Raw genomic sequence first — 20,996 nt, forward strand, 5'->3', positions numbered from 1 at the left:
GGCATTTACTGACATGTTCCAATACTTTTCTGTGTCCAAAACCAGCCATTAAGCTAAAGAATGTACCCAAAATATTTGTGGAGATACTGTGTGAGGGTATAGCTGAGAGCCCAATTTAGAACAAAATCAGCTATTCTGTTAAATTCTTTGCTCCACAGCACCGACCCGTGGATGTTACAGGTGGAGAAGCCAAGGAAGCCAGGTAGCCGCCCTGGGATTTCCATAGGAAAAGTTTTTGAGCAAACTTAATTAATCTTCTGTCCCCGAGAACGGTGGACACTTCAACCAAAGCCACGGCTACATACGGAGAAATTGCAATCTTAGCTCAGTAGGAAATGGAAATGTTTTATACGTTATTAATATTTGGTGATGTTTTCTGTAATTCAGCTGGGGCTGATTCATGATCTTCCCTGAAACGGCTCGGGCATCTCTTCGGTGGCTGCTTCCACGAGGTGGCGGTCCAAGGCTGCTGGGATGCTCTTGCCAAGTGAGCATTTCTCCTATGGTTTATCTAGTGCAATAGCTGAATCTTCTTTATCACCATCAAGTTTTGATCTTTTTTTTTTTTTTCCCCCTAGTTGCAAAAGGCAATTTCCCATTTTGCTGAGTGATTTTTTTTTTAATTTTTTTTCCCCCGGGGACTTCCTGCCTTGTTTCATGCTGTGTGAACTAGCTTTTGGGAAAGCTGTGATAGGTCTGCTTGAGGTTGTTTAAAATGTCAAATTGTGCGGTCTGACTTGCCGCTCGCTTGTAAATGAGAAAGAGAAATACTGATGGAGGCAGGACACTCGCAGGTTTGCCTTCATCTCATTCATCAGCTGGCAGGAGATGGAGTTTCATCCTGCTCTGTTTCATGCAGCAATATTTTAATGCAAAGATTCAGCCTCTGAGCGCTGCAGACGGTAGCGCACGTTGTTCTGTGATGCAGTGACAAACTGCTCGGCGTTGTATATTCCTGTGCTGAACACGAACCAATTTCAGAATATTCCAGCCTGGAAAGCTGTGCTCTTGGGACAGTCACGCTAATGCATTCAGGCACTAAGGGGAGGTTTGGTAGGGAAAGGTGTTGCTGGCTTGCTTTGTTTTGTGTTTGCAGCAGTCTTTGCTTTTCTCTTGTGGAAACATTTCCCTTTTTTTGTTTATTTTAAAACAAATACAGTTTCCCTTTTTCTGGAAGAACTTTCAAGGTCTAGTTCACAGCAACAGCAAGCCTTCTCTAGATGAGGTAGCCAGTTTAAGGAACGTGATCACTGTGATGTTTATTGCCTTTTTACCTTTTACCGTGACGCTGAACGGCATTAATTACTGCAAAGGGGTAACATTGATCATTTCAAAACTTCCAATCCAGGCGCTGTCTTCCCCAGCCCCAACCTCTGAATTCTCGGTAGGTACCAAAGCTGTATTTTCATCTTCTGGCAGAGGAAATACAGAGCACCGGGCGCCGAGAGTGAGCGGGGCTGCGTTCCCGCCTGGCTCTGCAATTAGAGCACTACTCACTTCTCTGTATTGCAGCAGTCCAGCCCGCAGGGGAGGCGCGCGGAGCTCGCTGCCGTAGGAATACAGCGCAAAGGGAGCGGCGCTGCGTTCTGAAGGGCGCGCGCAGAGATGAACGTGGGCAGATGGGAAAGCACGAGCAGAATCATCGAGAGCTGTACGATGGGATGTATTCTTAGAGTGTCAGCTGCCATACGTGTCACCTCAACCCATTGTAAAGATCCAGTCAAAGCGTGAGTTTTGAAGAGGGATAAAGGGTACTCGTCGTGTTGATTAGCAAGCAACAAAGATCACAAGTCTCTTAATCTCTCGGATCAGCACCTGAACGTGTCGGGCAAAGCAAAGCTGTTGCAAATAAAGAATTTCATCTTCTGCTTGTTAACCTGCTAATCATACTGTAAACAGATGATTGAAATTCAGACATTTAAACTTTCACAAGTCGAGAATTCACAGTCCAGATTGAAACGCAACGACAGCTCACAGCAGCCAGGACTAACGTGAGAGAGAAAAGCAAAGGCCTGAAAACGGTGAATACTCAGCCGAGCCTTTTTGAGCCAGCTGCGCAACGCTTTAAGAGCATGATCCTGTTATCCCTCTGCCCTGGGCTTATTAAATAACTCGGCATTGTCTGGCTGTCTCTCCCCTCATTCCCAGCTCCCAACACTGTCAGACTCTGACACGTTAGCCTTCTGTCCTGAATGGTCTTCTCAAATTGTAGTCAGCCAAGTTTTCGTGGCAATTTCCCTAATCAGTATTTGCAGTCGTGGTGGGCTGATGCGTAGAACATATTAGCACAGGGATGAATACAGTGAAGAATTGCAACCTGTTGCTTGCTTGGATGAGAGAGCAGGAAAGTTTCTTTTTCCGAATGTTTCCCTGTAATTGTCAACGACTGGCTTGCTGCTGGATACATCCTTTATTATCTAACTTAAGGAATTATATTTTGGGAAGTGCTGTCAGCATTGTTGCCTGCAAAACTTGCGCTTCCTTCTCTTCCCTCCCCCAGCTTATAGATAGTTTCTTGGCCAATGGCAAATTTCCAGCTTGTAGGAATGCATCGCTGGGATGCTGTACTTTTCCAGTTGTTTCCAGGGGAACAGCATCAGTACTTGAGGCTTTCGCTGGGTTTTTTTCCTATCTTCCTTTTTTCAGAGTGTGTGTGTGTATATATATATATATGTGTATATATAAAAACTCCATGCCTATATATATGTATGAGATATAGATAGATGTATTATAAAGATTTTTTAAATTACTGCAGTGTTTGGAATACTGATGTTGTACTCTTAATAACAGCTATTTCACATATTTTAGAGCCCGAATATCTGTATGGCTTTCCATATACTGAACACGCCTTTTTGCGTGCAGGACACCAAACCTGTGCCTGGCTCCCCTTACCCATATTATCCGGATCTGGAGTCTGTCCTGGCTTCCTGGAAAACTGTCACTATAGTTTCTAGTCTAGTGAGGGTAGGTCAGAGTCAGTCCTAAACTGGAAAGAGAATTTGGGCTGAGATGAGTCGGGGCCAGCGGAGCGGCTCCTGCCCACGGCAAGCTTTCCTCTAGAAGAGCCGCATCCAGCCAAGCCCCAGTTCACGACCAGCCGTGTCACAGAGAGCAGACACCCTGCAGTTACTGTCTGCCAACTCCCGTGCTTGCTGCTCTCGCTACGGGAACGTGGGTTTACTGGAGAAGGACCCGATGGGGATGGAGGGAACCCATCGTGGCCCGCTGCAGCTCGTGGCGGGTCTGTCTTGATTTTTGATGTGCTGACAGCAAGATGAAATGCCTTGCGCCCGCTTTGGCAAGAGGACAGCTGTAGCATTTAATGAACGGTTAGCTTCCAGATTTGTTGCCAGGTTTCGATGCGTGTAGGTGAGTGTCTTTTAGGTGAGTGCTTTTCCAGTGCTGGGTCACTGAAGTGTGAAAATGTAAAGCTTCAAGTTTTACACATTCTTGGTGTTTCCCCTGGGACCGGTGATGTTGTTCTGCCAAAGGACTCGGCGTGGCGGTGGTTGGTGTTTGCCACAAACGCTTCAATCTCTGAGTGCTTGAAGGAGTTCGGGGAGGCAGGAAAGGAGACTGGCGTTGTAAAGAGATTATCAGAAGTTTTTGTGTTTCTTGGGAAAATTCATCATCTGTTCTTGTTACCTGTGCAGCAGTTAACAGGGGATTGCAATTTCTTTTTCTGCATCATTCACCCTTTACTTGGGAGGAGTTTATCTCCACAGTATGTTCTTTTTTTTTCCTCTGGCAAAGGTTCTCTAACATACAGGTTTGCTCTTCTATTCTTGATTTACCAGCTTGTATATCGAGGCTTGCTATTGCCCCGTTTTGAGTCTCCCCTTCTATTAGTATTTTATTGCAGCTCCTTTTGCCTTGAGAAGGTGATGAGTAGTTGGGATCCATCTTTGTGTTGCACTCTCCTGATTAAAGGAGTTAACAGAGAAAATAGGTGTTTTCTTGAAAACAGGAAGAATTAAGTGGGAGCCAGATTCGTCATTCAGTTCCCAGCTTTTTTCTAGCTCAGGCACAAATCAAAAGCTTGTAACTCTCTTGTGGCAGCAGGACACACTTGTCTCTGTCTCTGGGAACTATAAACTTCTGCAGTGTTTTGCTGACTCTCACGTACGCATCTCTAACAATTTATATTCTGCTGATTGTACTTGCAACCAAAACTCTGGGAAAAGTCTCTTCTGCTATATACATGGCATGGTGGCTGCTCTTACTTTGTGTGTTTCTCGGAGAAAGCTTATTGCGAGAAAATTCAACGCATGGGGCCATTTCTTTGAAGATCTGCTTGGATCACGTGATATTTTTTTGAATTAATAGGATGAAATAGATACTGCACTTTAGCAAGCAGTGTGTTTCTTGAAAACATAATTAAAAACCCTGTGGATTGTTTACAGACCGCCTCGTACCCCATTTGCTGTCTGTCCCCGGCAGCTTGCTGTGATCTGCAGTTTTTCTGCTTTGCAGAGCAGTGTCTGCCTTTCCCTGTCATCCAGCCCAGCCCCGCTTTGTGGCTGCATCAGACTTGCCACCTCCTTGTCGTCAATTTGTTCTCTCTTTCTTTCTTCCATCCCATTTAGCATACTCAAGTCTCTTAAAATTCAGCTTGTAAGCAAAGTGAAGCATCACCTAAAATTGTAAAATCAGACTTTACCCTCCCTTCTTCCCCCTAAAGAAAAAAAACAAAACAAAACACACACACACAAAAAAAACCACCAAGTAGAGGAAAAATGTGATTGAATTGCCAGCAGGTATGGTGCAAATATTTGAAATATTTACAGCACAACCACCTTCTTTCATCACCAGGAAAAGGCTGTAGCTGCTTATTCAAAGAAACCAGCTATGTCACTGTGCAGCGGCTCTGCTGACTTGTTTCAGAAAATTCAGTTATCTCATGATTGTAAAATGGGTTTGGGTGAGCTCCAAGAAGTGGGGAATTGTGTAAATGGAAAGAAACCAAAAGTTAGCGATCAATAAAGGCTGCAGCCCAAACTGAGCCACTCTGACTTGCAAAATGTGCTTCTCTGAAAATTAGGTCGCTTTTACAGGTTGGACACCCAAAATTGCTGATTTAACAAATTCCTATTTTTACATAAATTCTGTGAGAGCAGAAGAAAAGTCTGGAGGATGACGGGGTAAGAGACGCAAAATGGTTTTTCTCTTGCTGTATCTGTATGCAAAGCTGTAGCTGACCGCCGAAACAGGGAAATCCTGCAGCCTCCGCTGTGCTCCTGCAAACTTGCGGCAAAGCCCTCCTGCTGCTCGGCGGCAGCACGCCCAACCTCCTGGTTAGTACCTGGTGCTGCCCTGTCCTCCACGGAGTTGCCAAACCTTTTTTGAAGCGACTTTAAAAAGCTGGTTTGCCCTCTCTCACACGCAGAGGCAGGGAGTTCAGTAGTGCTTTTGCTGTAAGCACGACCTCGTGTCGCTCACACGTACCGGGAGTGTTCCTGAACAAGCGCAGCGTGGCCCGCTGCGTTCGTGCTGTTGTCCGAGCCGAATTCCTCCTTGGGCAAAGGCAGGTCTTGTTTTTTCTCCTCTTACCCCCGTCATGTGTACGTAGCTCCTACACGCCTGTGTCCTTCTTGCAGAGTGCGAGACGTAAATTCCACTGATTTGAAGCTGCTGCAGTAAACTGCCCACCTTACTTAGCTACAAATTTACTTGGTTATACGTTTCAGGAGCTTTTTTTTTTTTTTTTTTAACTACTGCTCTGAACGTCATTTGCAGTATATTTTGCAAATGTGTGCTTCCTGTAGGTGGCTTATTACTTCTGGATGCTGTGCAAATAGCAGCTATTCCACTTGTGTCAAAAGCTGCAGAAAATGCTTATTGTTTCCTTAATGTGCCATTACCTGGGTAGGACGTACACGCTGCATACAGGAGAGCAGAAGAGAACTACTTGTCTGCAAAATTAGGAGTTGCACAGCTTTCAGTCATCAAACAGCAGCTTTTTTTTGTTCGTGAAACAGCGAATTTTTGGGAGGCGATCATCCCTCTGAGTTTTAGGCGGTTCCTGTGTTGGTGGATCCATCACAGCTAGCGCGTCTGGGTAATCAATGGGAAGAAATGAGCTCCTCTGCAACGCGTTCACGTGATCTGTGCCGGAGGCCCTTTCTGAAGGGGATAAATTGCAGCCTGGAAGTGCAGATCGGTGAGCCTGGCCAGCTCGGACGGAGCCATCTCCCTTGTAGCCAGCTCCCAGGGCGTGATTCATCTCCTCCAGAAGTCTGCAGTGCAGGCATCTCCAGCACGGACGATCAATCTCGGCGCTCTCCTTGTACTCTTTGGAGATCAGGGGAGTTCAGGGCGTGATTTATTGGGTCGAATACTTAGACCAGTTTTAGGTGAGATGACTCCCACGTGTGCCCCACCAACACTGGCAGAAGTGCGGGGTGCCGAGCCTCCGTGGACGAGGAACCCCCCGTTGAGTGAGGAGTCTCCGCTGAGCGCTGGAGCTCAGTCCGCCTTTGGCTGCACAGCTAAATCAGCGCTGAACGCAAGATCGTGAGGGTGGATAAAAGCCATCATGGTAGATGATTGTAGAACGATCCAGATTTCCTGGTTCTTTGAGGATTTGTCATAGTGCAGCAAAGTTAATCTTTCTAAGAAATGTCTTAACTTAGTGGATCAGACGCAAAATCTGTTCAGCCCGTTACCTTTTGCGTGAAAGTGGTCTGTAGTGGAGAACCAGGAGAGGAGTCCAAGGACAAAGGAAGCAAATTCCTTGATGGATCTTCATCCCTCCCTTGGGTAATTATTCTTTGGACATATCTAGATCTGTGATACTCCATTAAGCTGTGGCAGTGACAGAGCTACGAAAGAACATTTCAGGCACCCTCATACGGTGAGACAGTGTTAACAATAATTCCCTGTTAACCGGGCTGACGAGTCCAATCCAATTAATCTTTCCTAAGATGGAAGCCACTCCACTAATATGGAAATCAGGCAATCCCCGACTCGGCGGGAGCGCTGCCCAGTTCCTCTCCAGTTCCTCCGCAGCGAATGCCAGGGCAGAGAGTTCAGTTTATACATTTGCCTGTGAATAATTCTTTTGAAATCTCCCAGGTTTAATGAAATCTCGTGGTGACCAGCTCTGTATTTTGACTGTCTGTTTTTCAGTATTGAGGAACTCGGGTTACTCCGGTGTGTGAAGGTCGTTTCTTTAATTTCAGAGCTTTTGTCAAGGTTTTGTCTTTAGAAGATGCCTGCAGTTCAGCCGGTATCTAGCATGATGGGTTCCATATTGATGAAGACAGCAGATTGCAGGAATATGATCATGAATATAATGACAGGAAGGAGGGTCGGAGGAATGTGCCAATGCAGGATTTCTGTTCTCAAGAACTTTATCTGAATGAGAGGTGGTTTGTGGCGTGGGTTTTTTTTTTTTTAATAATGATGCAGTGACATGGAATGGAGGAAATAATACATTGAATAGCTGCACCTTTTTTAACAGAACATGTCCAATGCTAAAGAGTTTATTTAGAGACTAGGGAGAAGGTAACGCAAGTATTTGTTTATCGTACGCTTGTAGGAAGGTCGTCCCAAAGCAGAAGACAGGAGTCTTGGTAGATGGAGCTAAAATTATTTTTGTCCATATGAAAGAGAATAACAGCTCAGCTCTGGAGCTTGCAGAGACAGGAAGGCAGAGCATCTGTTTTTATTTTAAACTCTTCTCCTCATTTTTTTTTTATTTTTCAGGTCATATCTGACTCCGGTGCGGGATGAGGAAGCAGAATCACTGAGGAAGGCACGATCCAGGCAGGCCCGGCAGACTCGCAGGTCTACACAGGTAAAGAACGGAAATACTTACGTTTGTGTGCGGGATGAAGAGAGCTGATGTTTAGAGAGACAAGATTTTCTTTTGCTCTATTTTACTACTTAGGACAAGGGGCTTGTCTACCCTCGCACTGCGTTGGAGAGGTTCTGGCAAAAGTTCCTGCAAACAGTTATTAAAAATACAGCCCCGATGATATGCCAGTTAGATTTCAAAGGTCGCATGTCTGCAATATACCTGCCTTTTAGTTTGCAGCTTGATCACGTATGTTTGGACTGCTTTGAGTCAGTGATGAGGTTGGTACACTGAGAAATGTGTTAAAGACAACAGAATTATTTTCTTTCTGTGAGTGTAAAGATGAAACATTAGCCTGGCCAGCTATAAACCCGCTGGGTGTTTTACACTGACTTGGAAGAATTGAAATCTACTTGCATAAATTGAAAAATTCTCTCTTTTACTGTCTCCCCAGGGCGTGACACTGACAGACCTTCAGGAGGCAGAACGAACCTTCAGCCGGTCTCGGGCAGAGCGGCAAGCTCAGGAACAGCAAAGCGAGAAAGCCGAGAGCACCGAGTCCGCTGAGGACAGCAGCGAGAGGCAGGAGACCCGGTCACGGTGGAGCAGAAATACAGATGAGGAGGTGATCCTCCTGGCCTCAGTTCTCATTGTGTCCAAGTTAACGAAACCATTTAGGATAGCTGAGATCAGGAGAAATTCTTTTGGGGATGTCCGTTTATTTTAAGGGGGGCAGACTTGCTGGAGGGAAGTGATCCTGAGGAGTAGTACCTCACCTCAGCGGTGCGGATACGTAAGTGTTAGAGGTTAGCTGTTCCTTCGCTCTCTGCCAGGAATTTCGCTTTTCCATCTCTTGCCAGAAAATAAAGCTGTGTAAATCACAGACAGTGGAATGAGAAGGCTAATGATAGAAATGTGGCCTGGATCCACCCTTGCTGTGCAGAATGGACTGAGGTTTTGTCTTCACTTTTTTCCACAGATGTTCTGTGTGTAATGGAAAGCTGGAGAAGCCAGTTTTCTTCCTCTTGACGTCACTTCTGGGTTTTTTTTTTTACATTTCTATTAGATAACTTGTTTGTCCTGCTATTGATCCCAGACTTCCCAGCGAGGGGAGGGTGCTCTCATGCTGTAGCTGTACAGTCATTTTAACATTCATCCCAGTCTGACGGAATGAACGTGATCTGGCGGGTGGAGGGCATCACTTCCAGCAGCAGAGAAGAAAACATTACACTCTAAAAGATTACCCAGTTCCCTGAAATCCCATATCTGCTAGTTCTTCTTCATTCTACTAACTTTCTGTCACGGTTCTTTGTTTATAGACTGTCTATCGGCGATTAAGGTGCCCGGTACAACCAGACAAACCTACGACACCTGTATCTCCTTCGACATCGGCACCTCTCCTTTACACAAGTTCATACCTGACTCGAACAAATAAGTATCTAGGTCTTGACTCTGTGAATCCAGCAGACTTCGGAGGTGCAGCCACAGAGATGGAGAAAAATGGTGTGTACCCAGGAGAATGAAGAACAGTCAAAGCTCAGGGATTTTCATGAGTTTTAGAACTTTCAATGTGTACAGACAGAGAGAATAAGTTTACTTGTTATTCTGAGGGGAGCAGTATGGGGAGCTGCCATCTCGCCAAACAAATGTGACTTCTTTAAATGGAAATCCTAATGTAGGATACGACCTATTGCTTGTAACAGAGAGGGATAAAGGGATGTTTTCCATTTTGGATAAGTAAATGAGGTAGTGATCCGTGGAGCGTTTAGATCTTAGAGCTGGGGGGGAGCGATTCCACTAGTACAGTTTGTCCTCAGAACAGGAGTAAGTCGGGATGATTTGGAGAGAGCTGACAGCTAGGGTAACGTCTCTGGGCTCTGATAAGGTGTGCGAGTAACCAGATGTAGCAGGGCACTGAGATTCCATTTCATTTGGTTTAATAACTCCTTTGTAATATAACACAAGCCAAGATGACCTTGATCAGCTCGAAAAGAACCCCAGTACCTTAGCAAAGGCACAGATGTAGAGCACTGAAACCAAAGCAGTCTTTCTTTGCTTGGCCAGAGTGTGAAGATCAGGATTTAGATGACAGATCTCTGAACAAACAGTCAATCCGAGAGAGACGGCGGCCAAAAGAGAGGCGAAGAGGCACCGGCATCATTTTCTCGACAAAAGATGTAAGTTTGAGTTCCTTAGAGAAGAAAAACTCATTCTGTCATATTCAGGGTGAATTTCCTTCCAGTTCCAAGCTCCAGATTTTTTTCCAAGTCAGTTGATTTCCTTCCCTCTCCAACTCTATTTCAGACTGGCACAGCCAAAGGAATTGCATCCCTGTTTGGCCCATGTAAAACCCAAGCAGCAGGCTCTGCGAAGCCAGTTCTTGAGCCATAAATCAGCGCAATCCTTGCAGAATTGTGAAAGAGCCCACATGAGAGGAGAGAGATTAGAAGTCTAGTTGCTTTGGAAGAAGGAGGTCGAGCCACTGGAAGTATTTTCAAATTCCTCTGAGCCCAAATTTGGCTACGCTTTAGGCCCCCTAAAAGGAAGACGCTGAGGAATAAAACCTGTGTCTGGATCCCTGACCAGCACCAGCGAACACACACAGCATAAATGCAGAAGAGCTGTCTGTGTCGTGGTCATTTCTCTTCAGCCTGGTTTCAAAAGGATTTCTTCAGTCTGAGGGAAGAAATCCAGCCCTCCAAACCTTAGTTAGAGAGTCAGGTAGGAAAATAGATCACCTTTTTCAGGAGAGAATAAGTGTTATGAAATCACGGTTAAGAAGTCTGCAGCAGTTCTAGTCCAGCCGTGGACATACAGCCTTCCTCGTTCACCTCGGGGGGAGAGGCTTCCTGCACAGTACAATGGAAAAAAGGCCCCAGTGGTTTTCGCTGTGGCAGCAGTAGACGTGTTGAATATTTGGAGTCACAGAGAAGTTGAATGGCCCTGCTGGAAACTTCAGTGTTTCCATTGAAAGACTTGCTGCAAACACCCGCTTTGTATTCTTTTCAAACAATTCCTCCATTTTTTCACTTGCATGTCAAATGTGATTTTTTTTTCTTATTGTTTTTTTAGTTAAATGCATTACAGCTTGCCCAGTTGTCTTCTGGATCATTGTAGCATATTACTAGCTTCAGAGCAGAAAGCAAATCACTTCTCAGAGTTTTAGTTCGTTTCCCTGTTGTCTCTACACAAAACTGCAGCTACAACTTCTGAAACACCTTGAGTTCAATGCGGAGTTAGATGGGATGCCGTGGAGGTTTACCATGGCTCCATGAAATCCTGGAGCTGTTACAAAGAGGTTACAGAGAGGCTGCATAAGTGCAAGCTATCTGGGATGACTAGTCTTTCCTCCGGGAGTCTGACTGAAGTGGAGGATGTTTCTCTGAAAGTCAATGTTATGTCAACATTTCAGATATGCAGTCTTCCCAAGCGTCACGTTTGTTCCCTCAGTATGTTAAGGAGCGTTACTCCTTCTCCTACTCACTCTTCAGGACCATTCGAACTGCAGCAGCCATCTCAAGAGAGTAATCCTGTCCCCAGTACCAAGATCTTTTAAATGGCCGTTAGGTTCCCCAGCCTTATCTGATGATCAGCCACAAGCACCTCGGCAGGCATTTCTGTCAGCAGAAATGTTCTTAGCTTTAACATCAAATCAAAAGCAATACATTATCTTCCTGTGATAAAATTTTCTTGTTTCCACGGCTGCCTAATTGTATTGTTTGTTTTTTCATCCTAGGATGATGATGAAGTTGATGGAACTGAGGAGGTGAAGGAAACTCGGGTAAGTGAAAAATACGTCTGAATAGTTTGGTGTTTCGCTCTTGAGTGTTGGTGGCGAGGAGTCTTCTATTGCTTTACTTTTGTTTGTACGAGAGGTTCAGGCTCTGTTCAGGAGCTGCGAATGAACTTGGGAGGTAGTTCTGAGTAGCAAAGTGCTTACTGATTTCTCATCTGAAAGATAAAGAATATCTAAGTTCAAAAGTTGGCTCTGTGTGAGCTGCATAGGCAGTTCTCAAACCTGGAGGGACTGCAGCGGCAGCAGGGCTGAGTGCCTTACCGAGAGCGCTGTCAGGAGCTGCGACGGCTGGGGATTGCGGCTGTCCGGCATCCCGAGGAAGGCGTGTGACCTTGTATCTCAGAATCGCCCTGACGCTGTTATTTTGGACAGTATGTTTTGTATTTCTAGAATCTGCGCTCTTGTCTCCTCGCGGATTTGTTTTCTTGCGGGAAATTGTCTTGGCAAGCAACACATCAGAGGTGGTTCGTTGTTCTCGTGTTCTTGCAATAGTCTCATCTTCCTTCAAGGCCCTTTCTTTCCTTTTAGAATAATTACTGAGCCATTCCAAATTGCCTTGGTTTCTTCTGGTTTTGTCTGTCTGTGTTTGGAAAGCTAAATACATTTCCAGACTATTAAAGCATGATGTGCAAGACCTGGGACAGATAGCAAGTTTAAGGCTGCTTAGGGGTCAGCCTGCTTGTGTGACGTTTAATCTTTGCCAGAAAACGTTGACGTTATGGTAGTCTTTCCACGTAGTTTGCAATTTCATAGAGCGATTGAAGCATCAATTTATCAAAAAGTTAACTGGTTCTTTGCTGAAAAATTTCAGTAATGCTCGTCAGAGAATATTTTTGGTTTCTTTTTGCAATACTCAGTCAAAATGGGGCAAAGTCACGGTGAGCCTCGTGGGGACCAGAGACTCACGTGGTGCTGGGATGGCTCTCAGCACGTGCTATCTTTCAGCGCCAGCCTTTGCTTTCCCGGTGCTTGCTTTGCAATGTGAAATGTGGGATACTCCTTCCCATGGAAGCGGCTCGAGCTTGGGATGCAGCCCTTCCCACAGGAGTTTCGTTCGTAGCAGTACACAGCTTTGTTAAATCTTCTACTTAACCCCGCATGAAAGATTCAGCCATTTATCGTCCTTAAAATTGTTTTGACATTTCTGCCGTCTCACAGTAAGACTGAAGGAGGAGTATTTTGTAATGTGGAAAAAGTAATAATAATAGGGACACCCTGTATCCAGCAGTCATGTTTTGGACTTGCTGGGAATGTCTTGTTCTTCTGGGAAGTTGTCCCAGATTAGTTAAATTAAGACAAAAGAGTATCTGAGGCTGCAGGTTTGGAACCTTCCTGGAGTCTAGTCCTAAAATTGCTGAAAACTCCATTGAGCTCAGGCCTTGCCGCTCTTGTAAATGGGTAAACTGCACTTCGTGAGAACCCGCCACCTGTTCCTGCCCCAAAACTCAGGGTCACTGAGTCTCTTACAATTAATGATGCTGCTTTTCCCCTAATTAATAGCAGGGACTCCTTTGGTCTTATCCTTTGGGTTCCCATCTAACAGCAGAGCAACTTCCCTTCGGTTCCCTTGGCCCTTTGCACACCTGCTCTGTGAAACAGCCCCGCGTCCTTCCGCACCTCCCGTCCGTCAGACCCTGGTCTAGACTCTCCTTCCACTCTGCTGGTGCTGGTTTTCCCATTCTCCCAGTCCTCTTGTTTTTATCCACTTTCCAGTTCATTTTCTTTACTGCATGCCTCCAGCATCATGTCACTTGGTCAGCCTTCCCTGGTTTATTTTACATCCAAATCGGAGAGATTTCTGTCCTGCTAACTGGCCGTCAGTTTGGCAGGAATCACGGAGCCGCTCCTTGCTTTCAGTTCTAGTACCGAGCAAGAAGTACAATTAATAATAATTAACGCATCAATACTAATAATTCTGGAACGGCAGGTGCCACCATCAGAGTTGTGAACTTGAACACGCTGAAGTGTCCCATCTTAGTTGCAGACCCCCAAAGACTCTCCTGGTTGTGTGTGAGCAGTTATTTTTTACCTGCAGTGTTTATTTCTTGGCTGCTATTTGGCAGATTTTCACAGGAGCCAAAAAGGGCCCTACTTGAATTCCCTCCTCCAACTATGCAGCGCTGGAGTTTAGCAAAGGAAAGGTAAATGCAATTTTTTAAAAAAAAAAAAAAAAAGGAGCAAATGCATGTTGTTCTAATTCTCAGAAGTGGATGAATTATTTTGGCTGAAATTTATGAGCACCAGCATGGGAAACCAGCCCAGACGCTTTGGCTGAGTTTTAGGCAACTGCGAGCAGTCTCGTAATAGGACGTGTCAGGCAACCTTCAGCTCTTTTGCTACCAACCCCGCCTTTCTGCTCGAGATGCAGACTGCTTGGATGCACTGTGGAAAGTTGGAAGACCGGACTGAGTTTTATTGTGGAATAAATGCTCAAGGGCACAAGGACTTCAGCTGGAAAAAGCCTCTGGGGAAGCAGTTTGAGGAGAGTTTGTTGCGCGGTTCTGCTGGGAAGGATTTGTTCAGTCTGGGGAGAAGTGAGCTGAAACCAGAGGTGAGGAATAAAGTTTGGCCACGGTCTAGTCCTCTGTTCTTCAGAAAGTAAAAATTGCGAGAGTCCAAAAGATGACGTTAGCACCAGGCTGAGCAGTGCGCGTAGGCTGGCACGTGGAAACCTTTCCTGCTCCCTGCAAGCCGGTCGCTGTGAAATATCGGCGAGAATTCAGTCGTGGTGGGGCCAGTGAGTGTGAATGCAGTACGGTCAGTGCAGGTGCAAAGCAGCGGCTCGAGCTTGGGATGCAGCATTTGATGGATAATGATGAAGACTAAAGACAATGGTCCGATGTTACGGTTTGGAGAGAGTTCTCCTTACCCCCAGGTCTTCTGGCTTCGACTTATACACGACTTCCACCACTGCTATTACAAAGCAGGAGAAATTGGGAACGAATTTGGAAGAAAAGTGTATTTTAAATGACATGCCATGCGTAACAGAAATAGAAAAATTTGTGTAGTCATTTAAAGATCTTTATCTCCTTGCATTTCTTTTCAGTGGCATTACAAATGTGCCTCACCCGTGTGTTAGATAGTTCATCAAGGGAAAGTTTTAAATACAGGGGAATGCACCGAGCATCACGTTGGTAAAGTAACAATTTCTGGGCCGTAGAAGTGTTAAAGAAAATATCCGTTCTCATGAACTTCCTCTAGGACAGTCTGTATAGCACGGTATAAAACCCAGACACATTAATGGAATTAACTTTTATGCGGGAATAACACTGAAACATATGATTATGGATTACGATCAGAGTAAGTGTATTAAATAGGCTCCTTTCCGGTCTCCCTGTACTTTGATTTATGAAACACAAGTATTTTGAATTCTGCAAAACACTATTCAAGCCCACGCTGTTTTGTAAATATTACATGTTCTGCCTAATTGTACTATTAACACGAAATCACCAGATGCAACTGGATACGAATAAAAATGAAATCTCTGTCTTAGGAGGACTGAATTTCTAAGCTTGATTCCATGAATTCTAAGGGAAGACCAATGAACTGGAAAATTCCTTATGCAAACTAAATGTCTTCATGTTATAGCTGTTTGAGGGTTATGACTCTGGAGTCCCGATTTTGATATGTTCTATTTCTCACCTCTATTTTTGCTTGTAGTGGCATTTTATCTTCTGCAGAGACTTCCAATTTAGCTTTTGTAATCATGCCGGTTACCTTTTTTTTTTTTTTTTTTTTTAAAAAAACATGGATTTGATAAACAAATCGTTTAGCTTTAGTCAGTATTTTGTGACTCGGCTGTCGGAGCCAGGCCGCGTGTTTTGGGAGCCCCAGGAGTCCTCCCAAGGACGCCGGACCCCACCGTCGTACTGCCCTCCTTCCCCGAGGCAGCGTGGCGCGGTGCTGCGCGGGCTGCAGTCGTGCCTCTGTGCTGTCTTTTTAAGCTAAGGAAGGCTCTGAATCCTTGACTTTCTGGACTGAGATTGCCTAATATGGTAAGGTATGTCTTCACGGGCTGCGCCGTTTCGTCGAGATACAAGAGAAAGTTGACTAGTGAAAGGGAACAAAATAGGTGAACTTCTTGCTAGCTGATAAGAAAATAAAATCTTTTAACCTAGATAGCGCCGTATGGTGCTGTTCATCCTATGGCTTATTGCTCCCGGCCCAGGGTCCCTTCCGGGGACTAAGGGTGCAAGTATTTTTCCCTGGTTTTACCCTTCAATATTTACTTGTAGCATAGCTGCAGCGTGACGTGGGAGGGAAGCCATCTGGCCCACGTCCAAGGTAACGTCGGTGGTACCGCGCGTCACTCGCCTGACTCTAGTGAAGTTATAGAGCGTTTAATTATGTGTAAAGCGAGGCTGTGAGAGATTGACCCTGTTTAGTCCTGTTTGTAAACAAAATGCTCTAATGGGTTGTGCGTGCTGCAAGGAAAGGAGAGCTAATATGTCTGTAACCAGTAATATAAAGTGGAGTCTGAAATAGCAGAAAATTGCTGCAAGGGCATGAGCCAGTGTTTTGCCATAGAGCTTTAAATATGGTGAAGAACAGTTTTATTGTGCTCGGAATGCCCTGGGTTCTTGGGGAGGGGGAAGACACTAGAGAAACTTAAATACATCCTGAAAATATTTCAACAAAAAAATTTCACATCTGCACAGATCATTTGCCTCACGAGTTCTCCAGCCTAATATGCTCGCGTCGCTTTTTCTTAACCTTAATATTTTGAGAAGGGCATCAGACTTGCTGTCTGCTATCCCTGTTGATACAGCATTTAATCGTCACCGTGGCTGCCCAGTTCCTATTTACAGCTCCGGGAAAACACATTGTTTGTGCCTAAAGCCAAGCAATCCCTGTTGGCTATGTAGACTACAGGGTTACAGCTAAATGCGTTCAGGTTAATTCCTCTAATTCACCGAGTTGCTGAATTAGGAAGGTGTAATGTGAAGCAGTGTCCGTGATGGAGATGGAGATGAGTAACACAAAACCAGCTCAAATCTGATCTGTGAGTCCCAGGAAGGGGAAGCAAAATAGCGAGTCCTCCAGGAATGATTCACAAGGTCATAACTATTAAGGTAACTCATAACTATTTAACGTTACTTTATGTTTTAACTTCTTGTTTAGTAAATTACTCTCGGAATTTCAGTGTAGTCCGAGGTGACTAATCTTTCTCAGTTGTCAGCACGTAATTTCTGCTGAAGCAACAGAGCTGAGGTTAGCAGCGCATCGGATACCCACCAGATACCTTGGCTTTCTGGCACTGCCGGCAGGGCCGCGCAGCCAGTTCCAATTATCCCATTTCACCCCAGGGTCCCGTCCCTTTGCCTACGCGGCAGCTCTCTCACGGGTGTCCCGGGATCCTTTTGGTTTCTTCCCAGAAGGAACTGGGAGCAGTAGGATGGACAGGGTCAGTGCCCTGTGTAGGCATCTCCCCACCTCCAGTGCAGCGTGGATACAGCACAGCCGCTCCCGGAGACAGGACCGGTCGTGTTCAGTGTGGCTGTTGGCCCAAGGAACAGCGTTGTTCCCTGGACCGTATCCCACGGACAGAATAAATCTAACTATTGTTTTATGTCTTATTTGTGTTTATAATTTTTTGACTTTTTAAAAGTTAACAGCATACGTTTGTGCTTGTAATAGAGCGTCGTGGCAATTTTTGTTTGAAACTGTCAAGCTCTATCCCATCGTGACATGCTCAAAATTATGGAAAGGAAAAATACATCTCACTGCTTAACTACTTAGAGCAGGTTCTCTGCCCCTCTGGGAGCTGATGATCGTACTTCGTTGTCAGTCATCCAGCAGGCCGTATGGAGGATGTCTCTCCTGATGTGGTTGAAGACATCCTCCAAAAACATCTGATCTGCTGGATTCAGATTCCTGCATACAGCCATAGACGTCTGGGTAGCCCTTAACGGCTGTGTCATGTTGACACGGCCGGCTGCCTTCAGAGCGGGTGAATTGTGCGCGGAGGAGGCAATAGGAGATGGCTACAGCAGAGGCAACTCGAACGTATCGTCCTCGGTGCTCGCTTTCCTGCCCTTCTCACCAGTGTGCTGGGGAACGCTGCCTTGTGGCAAAGCCCCTGCGAAGCCAATGTTGCCTGGGCGCGCCGTGCAGAATGGTGCAGTCCCGTGTTCAGGTAGTAAATGATTTATCTCCCAGATATGTCCAGAAGGAGCAAAAAGCAGAAGCTGTATCGCCAGATGGCTAACAAGGAATTGAAGAGTAATCTAAACTTGTTTGGAAAACTGAACTCAAATTCCCTGGCAATAAAATACCCTTTGGAAACTACCACTGTAGGAAAAATTGATGTTCCAGTGATTCAAGGGTGGTGATGCTGTTTGTCCCCCTTGTCTTTAAAAGGTCACTTTTTGTTCTGAGTTTAAATCCTCCCACATTCTTCTCTTCAGAAAAAGCCTCATATTTGGAAAGTCATTGTTAGTTTTTTGCTTTTGGACATGGAGTTTCCCTGCTAGAAATAACATTACTTGGCAGAAGCTACTTCATTATTTGGTAGGTCAAGATGGAGAATCCTTAAGCTGCAAAACTCCTTCCTGGCAGGAGTTTACCACCAGCTTTGGTTTAATTCGCACCTCGGCACGGTTTTGTTACTCATTATAGTAGGTATCTAGCATGTAGCTAATGCTGGGTGCTGTTGTGGGTTGGTTTATTTTTATATATATATATATATATACACACACACACTTTTTTTCATTTTCCTAGATTTCATCCTTGGGAGTGAACATAACCTTCTGCACCACAATCTGCTGCTGTTGAAGGAAGGGCAGAAATAGGCTTGAAGCATAGTTAGATAGCAATGCGCTGAAGTTATCCATCTGTTTGGCCAGTGAACATTGCTTTGTGTCAGCTGGTTGCTTCCACAGACGAGCTAAGAGAACGGTTTTATAGCCGCGGAGTGGCTGGGGCGGGCGGGAGGTATGCACAATCGGATGAATTTAGATAAAGAGCAAAATGGATCGTGACTCCTTTGCAAGCACCCTGAGATTTCTATTTCTTTATGTCATATTTTGGAAAGTCCCTTAGCTTGAAATAGCTATGTTTACATCTGGTTCTTGTATTCCTGTTTGCTGTCTCGGTTTCCCTGCCGCGGCCCGTTAATATCTTTGCAAATTTGTGCTGCGTTCCTCCTCTGTAACTCGGCGTGTTTGTGCTGCTTCGTCCTTTGCAAGAAAGCTGGGTGGGGAGAGGGAACCTGTCGCCAAACACAGGCAGAGCGCGACTGCTGAACGGCTTCGACTGGAAGATAGGACGTTCTAACGCCGCTTTATCCATACTGGTACTAACTGGATGAAATCACTTGGGTTTTGGCGTGAGTGGGCAGTGGAAAGCATCTCTCTCGAGTTCGTTGTGCTGCCTTTTTTTTTTTTTTTTTACTTAACGAAACAGGGCATTGAGTTTGGGAAAGAAACCTGTGAAGAGACAGAGCTGGGGTTTGGGTGGGCATGAGGGAAATTATCTGTAGACACCCGTCTTCCTGCTGCCGTGTAGACATCGTGAGAATCGCGGCATGAAAATACACGGTGCCGAGGTTGCTCCAGGCCTCTGCCTTTGTAACCGTGGTTGCATTGCCAGCCTTGAATGGAATCAAATCTGTGGTCTCAGCGACATTTGGTTTTGGCAAAGTAGCAACTGCCACATCTGTCTCCCTCTAACGGGAGTCTGTTCCTGCTGCGCTGTTTTATTGTTCCTGATTATTGCTACCTATTTCTGTCTGTTTCTGTAACCTCTCGCCATCGTCCCTTCTGGCGGTTAGGAACTTCTGATAATTAAATCCTTCTCCCTCTTCTGCAAACTTCTCTTTAAAGTCAGTTCCCAACTTCTGACGGTAGGGTGGGCGCCGGAGGTGTTGATGAACACCTCTTCTTCTTGTCCTGTTACAAACGCTGGATTTGAGTGTCCAAGGCACCTTGTCCCTTCTTCCAAAACCTCAGTTCTGCTCCACAGAATACTTTTCTCCTGCATGCATAATTCGACACAGGTGCTAAAATGATGTTTCTGCGCTGCGAATGGTGCTTTTTAACCTCTCTTCGCTACTGATTTTTATTTTCTATATTTGTAAGAAAGCAAAAGGAAAAGAATTCTGAAGGTTTGTATTTAAAAAGTGCTATTCTCAGCCCACACTAAAATTATCTGCGTCTGCTGCTTAGTGCTAATCCGGGTATGCCTAATGGCTGTAGCTTCCAGCCTTTTTATGATAAATTTAGTGATGGGGATAAAAAGTGAGGGAAGTATGATGCTATAGGTGCAATTATAGACTGTCAGCTGCTGCGTACGTGTTTGGGAGGAGAGGAAGAGCCTTTCCTTCTGCTTCCTAACTGCGAGACGTAACGCCAGCTCTGCTCCTGGGAATCCTCGTCGGTGCACTGCAGATGAAAGCCTGTTCACTTCTACGGTTTGTATTCCACATACAGCAAGCTGCTGCAGTGCCTCCACATCCCGTTTACAACACCGCTTATTGCCTGACCAATAATTTCTTTGCTACAGCCCTTCAGCCTTCTGTTACTGAACATAACCATTACTGCCTTTTTTCAGTTCTAAATAAACCCGGCGAAGCTATAATTGAACCTGTTAAAGCTTGCATATAATTTTGAAGTGATTTATTTACGGTGTTTTAAAGTGGGTTTTATATAGCGTGTATTTTCAATCAAGTTTTCATTATCCAAAATAATAGTGGGTTGGGTGTTACAGTGAATACAGCTGCTACAGCTTTGACCCTGAGTTGTCCCACGGAACGGCAGCCCTCTGGATTCTCGCAGTGTATCTGCAAACTGGATTGCGGTTCAGAGGTGACGGAGAGGTAGCTGTACAAGAAGGAAAGTTTATTATTACAACTTTTAAAGACTGGCTTTTTGTCACATCTCCCGGGTTAAGTAACGGTGCTGCTAATTGCAAATCAACTCGTTATGCATGGAAATGAAGAGTTTCTCTGCAGACCCAGCAGAATCTCTTCGCGCAGACGGCGATGTGTACAGCGAATAAAGGTGTCAGAGCGGGAGGGTTAACAAGACTCAGCCTTTTCTTTGCAGGTGAATTCCTTTCCAATATTTTTGGTAATACTCTAGAGACTTTTTACTGCAAGATTCCATGCAGAGGAAGAAACGGCTGGTGTCCGGGTACGCGAGGTGCAGTAATCACCGGTACGGTAACCTTTCGTCTGACTGCGGAGCCCTGCGTGTTAGGACAAACCGGCATTCCTGGCTTGCCAGACCTGATCTCAGATTGATCGCGGGCTTTTCCTTTGCAAATAACAGCGGTCGTGTCTGATTTGGACATAGCGGAAGCAAGCGCGAGGCAAGTAAGAAACTCTTCTAGGGACAAAGCGGTGGTACCGCTTAGTGTGTGCAAAGGCTGCGCATTATTTAGGGCTTAAATAATCACAAATAT

General features: G+C 45.3%; 1 protein-coding gene across 8 annotated transcripts in view; it reads left to right on the forward strand.

Annotated features, from left to right (window-relative positions):
* PPP1R12B (protein phosphatase 1 regulatory subunit 12B) overlaps window positions 1-20,996 on the forward strand; it is a 126,624-nt gene that overhangs the window by 70,355 nt on the left and 35,273 nt on the right. For 6 of the 8 annotated variants that reach the window (XM_054803557.1, XM_054803559.1, XM_054803560.1 and 3 more), the window contains 5 exons: window positions 7,708-7,798; window positions 8,253-8,423; window positions 9,118-9,301; window positions 9,863-9,975; window positions 11,535-11,579. In XM_054803557.1, coding sequence (XP_054659532.1) covers window positions 7,708-7,798; window positions 8,253-8,423; window positions 9,118-9,301; window positions 9,863-9,975; window positions 11,535-11,579 — 604 coding nt within the window. Of the gene's footprint in view, window positions 1-1,348; window positions 1,385-1,512; window positions 1,699-7,707; window positions 7,799-7,891; window positions 8,080-8,252; window positions 8,424-9,117; window positions 9,302-9,862; window positions 9,976-11,534; window positions 11,580-20,996 lie in introns of those variants that run through there. The other 2 variants (XM_054803563.1, XM_054803565.1) reach the window with 2 other exon arrangements.

This window comes from Grus americana, chromosome 25 (assembly GCF_028858705.1).
Source record: "Grus americana isolate bGruAme1 chromosome 25, bGruAme1.mat, whole genome shotgun sequence".
NCBI classification, from domain to species: domain Eukaryota; kingdom Metazoa; phylum Chordata; class Aves; order Gruiformes; family Gruidae; genus Grus; species Grus americana.